At 40.0% G+C, this 6,340-nt stretch overlaps 1 protein-coding gene across 1 annotated transcript; it reads right to left on the bottom strand.

The window, feature by feature from the left end:
- Positions 1 to 1,308: 1,308 nt before the first annotated feature.
- LRRC14B (leucine rich repeat containing 14B) lies at positions 1,309 to 4,343 on the bottom strand. The gene is made up of 2 exons (XM_057379042.1): positions 3,439 to 4,343; positions 1,309 to 1,954 (listed from the first exon to the last, which is right to left on the bottom strand). The coding sequence occupies exons 1-2, from the start codon at positions 4,341 to 4,343 to the stop codon at positions 1,309 to 1,311; spliced, it is 1,551 nt and encodes a 516-aa protein (XP_057235025.1).
- Positions 4,344 to 6,340: the final 1,997 nt, after the last annotated feature.

Here is a 6,340-nt window from a genome sequence, read left to right as displayed (position 1 = left end):
TTTTTTTTCACCCAGAAGCTAACCAAGTCTCTAGTTCTACATGTGAGAAGCTGAGTAGACTGTGGTACTTTTTATTTACCCACTCAGGGCTTCCTGCCCCTTTACAAGTACTCTCCCCAGATGTGTGTCTGGTGCCCCCATAGTCCTGACATCCAGMTGGCCCCTTTGCCTCTGCTCCTACACAGCGTGYGTGGGGTCTGGGATCCTGTTTACTCTAATACCTTCCTTGCATTGAAGCTTGACAAATAAGCGTGACTTTCTGACACTGGTTGCAAGTCTGCAAAGAACACACAGTCCTGACAGAGGGCCAGCAGTGTTTTGCAGATGAACTTCTAGTTACTCAGCAACCAGCCTTGTCCCTTTTCCACATTTTTTAAATTGGCATTGGTTTAATTTTTTTTTTCGTATGTCTTTTCAACACCAGCCTTTTATTCAGTATTACCACTATCCTAGACATTCTTTAAAATAGCTGAAAGGAGCAGGGYRAACTCCACCAGCCAAGAAGATGATTCCAGGAAGGCAGTGGCTTGAGGCCCTGACCAGATGACAGGACAAGCATGGCTGTGCAGCACTGTCCTGCTCCCCCTTTCTAAAACACACTTTGCAGGAACACCAGCAGAGTCCCTACAGACTGTTTAATACTGCTGGGTAAGTGGGATGACATCCCCCACTTTCAGCCAACCACWTGGTTTGCTGCTTCTTCAGCATGGAATTTCACTCCTCACCAAGCACAATGTATAAAACAAATTATATTTATTGCACTTGTCTCTGCAGAAGAAAGAGAGGCACAGGGACAYGCAGGCTGTTACACATCCCCCATTAGGGGGTATATACTGGATAAAACACAGATTTGTGAATTCAGAAGGTCATAAGCAGAAAAAAAAGTAAGGGAGCCACAAGTGAGAGGATATGTGCATGATCTTTGGGATATCCTGCTGGACTTGGGAAAGGATTTTCCTGGTATTTCTGCACAGCTACAAGACTATCTGAAAAAATTTAAGGAACCTGTATAAGAAATCAGCCMAGATTAAACACCTATTGCTATACTGAGAAAAAAAGTGCATTTGTATAAAATAATGAGCTATTGTCTTCTCTTTTGTGAGCAAGTAGTGCTTGTGTAAGGTGTATGCAATAGATACAGCATAAGTACAATACCTCAGGTGATCAGAGGCTATTCAAACAATAGTAAATTCATCCAAAAAAATAAAGAAAATTTATGACTTATGATTGAATGTGCAGTTTAGAAAAGACTAAATTAAGCTCTGGTTTGGCAGATCATCTCATCACTACTTCACAACTTTTACAACTTTAACTCATTTTGTTAAATGAAGTTGTGAACTTCTCTAAAGTCTCTTTGAAGGACTTGATCAGGTAAGMTCCCAGTTCATTGTTTGTCTCCTGAACAGCTGCATCATAACTCCCAAAGAGTGGTGTTGAAGCCTTYATATCCTCTCTATTTGCTTGGAGTAAAATAAGGTTAAGCTCCTCTGCTACCCTTTCATACTTTTGGTGATCAAATCTGCAAAGGCTGGCATCATCAATGGGGTAGGTGATGCCAATAGGGTAGCAGTCCCTTGGAACGGGGAACTCCACATTTTTCAGCATTGGCAATTCACAGAGAAATGTGAAAAGGTGTTTAAGTGCTTGGGATGACAGCGGGTTTCCAATAAACTTAAACTCCTGTAGTTTCTGACAMGGACTTAAACCTAAAATCAGCATGTTTACATGAGTGTCTTGGATGTTACAGTCTTCCAGGGTAAGGCTCCTGAGCACTGAAGAGCAGTGGCTAAGGAGCTTAGAGAACGTTGATGGGTACAGCTCAGGTATAYCGTGACCACTCAGGTCCAGGGCTTCCAAGTGATAGGCATGGAAGCTATTGGCTAAATAGGCCATGTCAGCGTGGTTCAAGGAGCAGTTAGAAATATCCAGCATCTTCAGTGGAGTTTTTAGTGGGCTGCAGAATTAAAGAGAAAAGAAATTTTATGGTATAAAATGTTGAAAAGCTACATTTGCAAAATTTCATGCATCTGTCACGTTATGAATGCGGCCATCTAGCACATTATTTTTTCTAACCTCTCTTAAGAAACAGAAGCATGTGCCAGCAATAACAAGTATATTTTCCTACTGAAACTAGTTCCATTAATTATCTCCTTCTTTACATGACTCCACTGTTCTATTTTAATGGGTCTTAATTTGTCAGGATTCTATGTATCTATTTTGTAGTTATATGTTGCGTCTGTGACTTGCTGAGTTAATAGCAGATCACTACCACCAAAAGAGCATTGGTAGCTGCTTCTTGTAGAAAGCTGCTCTAATTCGAGATTTAGATAATTTCCATTAAGGAAGGATTAATTCCAATATGAAAGCTAGCCAGTATTCTGCCAGGATATCTGCTTTTGTTTCTAGTTGGTTTTTTCTGCTACATTTTTAAATGCCAAAGATGTTTACACATTACAGTGTTCTGCAGTTGCAAAGAGACCTTCTGATGAAGAAGGTTGGAAGAAAGGTACCTGAGATTGCACTCAGATATTCTAGTTAAATATAAAATAGTTCTTATAAATGAAAATCAAGAGATCACTTTCATACTCTTAGTGAGACTTCTGCCACAGAGCTTGGCTGGGTCAAGGTTAGAAACTTGCAATTCATTTCAATTGCATCAATAAATATAAGCAGTATGCTATTCACAAATTTTAAATAAAATGTCTCCTTGTACAGGGAGAATTCTAGACCAAGGTGATTTGTCTGGATGAAACTTTTATCTGACTTTTTTTTCAGATGGTCTGTAAAGCTTCCAATCAACTTATTTCCTGTTTCAATACGAATACTGCTCACTGGCAGCTTGCCATTTTTTTTWAAATTGCCAGTTTTTCACAGGAATTCATTAATAATAAATATTCATGTATCAGCTTAATTTGCTGCATAGAAAAAAAGTCAGATCTCTCTTGTCTTGACATAAAAAGACACAAAAAAAMCAACTGAAATCAAAGACTCAAATCAAAATCTACTATTCCCCTGCCCTCCTTAAAATACAGTAGCTGTGGAAAAGCATATGTACTGACTGGTTTTTAGAGGACAAAAATTCACTAGACACTCTAAAAAATACTTGGAACATGACTTAGGTCTTGCACCACTAGTGSAAGCTGATTAATACACGAACTCAAATAAAAAAATGCCTGGGTGTGCCACTCTCTTATAAGGTARCTAAAAGTATAATCGCACCAGGTGGACTCTGGAAGACCAATCAAAATAATCAGTTCTTCAAAGTSTATTAGGTTTCCATTGGCTGTCAATTTGCCCCACCAAATAATCTTTCCCAGCTTCCTTCTGCCTCTTCCCACACATCCCCCAAGACACACCCACTTCTCTTACTCTCAGAGATTTCCAACTTGCTGGTGGCTTTTCTTTATAGTGTGAGTGAAAGCAGGATGACCAAATTACCTGAGCAGTTTCTGTATTCTTCCAGTGAGGACAGAAAATGACATACTCAGCTCGGTGAGCTGCCTCATTTCACCCATCTTTTCTCCAATGTTAGTGAGGATCTGCTCATCAGTAGCTGTGAATCTCCGCACATTGAATGTTCGTGCTGGCAAGGTCAAGGACATCAACAGAGGGAAGTGGATGCTGTTGAAGAGCATTTCCAAGTGCTCCATTTCCAAGTGAACATTATGAACTATTTCCAATTTACGCAACAAGGAGGAATCGGTGAGCTTTATGATGTAGAAGAATTTCTGCAAGGTGAGGTTGTCAGATCTGAATCCCACACAGCAGATCTTCAGCGGACAACTGCATTTCTTCAGCAGGGCCTGCACCACCAGCTCATAGTTCCGCTCTGTAACAAACAAGTCAATGAGCACACTGATGCTGATTTTGGAGGTACCTGGGTTGCACTGTGCTTGTTGCAGGTAAAGCAGCAGTTCTGAACAAAGCTTGGAGAGCAGTTGCGTCCTGGCCCACCTGCCCATTGTCTTCTTGCACTTACAGAACTGAACTTCGACATCTTTTATACCCGTCAGGTCGACAAGTTTCAACTTTTTCATGTAGGGAGAAGACTGATTCAGCACATAGTCTCTCAGCCCTGTCAGACAGYTCTCCAAGCACACTGAGCAAGTTCTATGGCTTAGATCTTCCTGGTAGTCCAGAGTAGCTCCCAAAAGTTTTCCCATGTTGAAGTCAAAAAGAGGCCAGTTCTCTACCAAGTCGTGAATCACTTCCCCTTGCTCCAGTAAATAGCTGGCTTTAAAAAGAAGAGGAAAAAGATCATGGGAAACAGCACCAAGATTCTTCCTGGCGAACTCTGCATTTGACACGAATGCTTCAGCACTAATGAATCGGAGAGACTTCATTGTTGTTCTGGACTCCTTRCTGTCATGAAGAGTGACTTCTATATTTAACTAAAGATCTTGGTTGCTTACAACCTTCTATTTTTATCTGCAGCTGCTGTTTGCTGCTAGCAGAAGCCTGGGAAGCCAGAGTGAACAGTCACATGCTGCTTTCTATTTTAGAGCTATATTGTGAGTCTGCACTAATCAACTGAGAGATTTTTACTCAGACTCAGAGAGCTTTTAAGCTCTCATATTTATGTAAAAGATAACTCAGGTAAATACAGACCACCACCCAGCAGGAACAATAAGACCAGGGCAACACACACACATAAGAATATTTCTGTATCRTTCCTATGCCATACAAAAAAGCACTCAGAGTTTCACTTACAGAAGGTGATGTGTATTCCACTTTTTTTTCTGTGAAAGACACTATGCTGGGGATTCACATGATGATTTCAATGGGGATGATTTCCCAGAGTCTGCATAGAGCTTCTCCTAAAAGCTAAAGCCATAAGGAAAGACCAAGGTGCTACAGTCATTGACCTACAACGATGTCCCTCTGTTTTGCCCTTCCTATCAGCAAGGAATAACTAATTCAGTTGTTGCAGTGGAAAAGATAAAAGACTCTAAAAGAGCTCAGAGCGTAGGTATCCAGGAAACCTGCTGGTGACAGGAGACTGAAGRCTGAGTACAAGACAAGCTAAACAAAACAGAGCATCATCAAAACTCTCTCATAACTTCCCAGGTAAGCATTTTATTACTCTTGCTTTGAGAAACAGAGGGCCTTTTCTTTCCTGTTATTTGAGAAATGATKGTTTCATTGTGATACTGAATGGGAAAGCTTTCAAAATCTATCCAGGCTAGGAGAAAAGCCTCTGCCACCCAGCTATCACAAAAGCAGAGATGATGCTTCTTTCTTTCAATCCATGGCTTCCTCCTAAGGGAAGCAATGATGAACACCTTCCTCACCTCTTGTGTTTTGCTAGGCAGTCAGTGGGATGGAGACGTCTTTCAAGCAGTGCTGATACTCTCTTTCCAGATAATTCCACATCTGTTTCACTGTGAAAAATTCACACCATACTTCAAAGATTCAATTGTTTGGTTTTTTTTTTCTTTTCAAGTAAACTCATTGTGGAGTATTTGAATACTTTATCAAAAGCAATAGAAAAATCCCAAATATGCTTCAAATTATTGGGAAGGAACATCTTTGTTAGATTGTGTCATTCTTAGGAAGCTTTAAATTTATGCAGATTTTTGGTTCGTATTGTTCTAATTTTGCCTTCAAATACATGAGTGGTAAAGAAACATGCAAGGTGAAATAGATAGAACTTGACAAGGTATTAACTATTTTCCTGGTTTTCAGCTCCAATTCATGTGTATCAGACGATGATGATGCAGGGCTTACAACATTTTGTACAATTTTATAAATGCTGAAAATGGCCAGATATAACTGACCCCTGTATGACAAAAAATGTACAAATTGATTGAAACTTTTATCAGTTTTGGTTTTCCCTTTCAAAATGGAATAAGCTAGTCATTAAGRTATATACACAACTTTTTATATTTTTACCTAATACATTTGGACCTCTTTATCTGCTTACCTGCTATTATTTGGACTAGTGGTCCAAAAGTTCCAAGATAAACTACTTCACTATTGTCCTAGATTTTTATTAGAATGCAGYCATAGGAATGTTGCCTGATACTGGAGGGATGGAGTTAGAAAGGCCAAAGCTTGGCTGGAGCAGAACTTGGCCAGGGAAAGTACAATAAGGGCTTCTATGGGTATTTCAGCCAAAAAAGAGAGGTCAAAGAAGGTGTAATYCTCTGATGAACACAACTGGGAAACTGGTAATAACAGGCTAGTAGAAGGCTGAGGTACCAATGTTTCACCTCAATCTCCACTCACAGATGTCCCACATGGCTACTCACTCCCTCCCCTCTACCGAGAAGGAAGGGGAAGAGAATTGCAAAACCCTTGAGATAAGAACAGCATATTGATTGAAATAAAGTTAAAAAAA

This window comes from Malurus melanocephalus, unplaced genomic scaffold (genome assembly GCF_030028575.1).
Source record: "Malurus melanocephalus ecotype Western Australia unplaced genomic scaffold, MMel_1.1 scaffold_383, whole genome shotgun sequence".
Classification (NCBI taxonomy): Eukaryota; Metazoa; Chordata; class Aves; order Passeriformes; family Maluridae; genus Malurus; species Malurus melanocephalus.
Note: the sequence above shows the minus strand (reverse complement) of the source record. Positions and strands in the feature narration are given on the sequence as shown.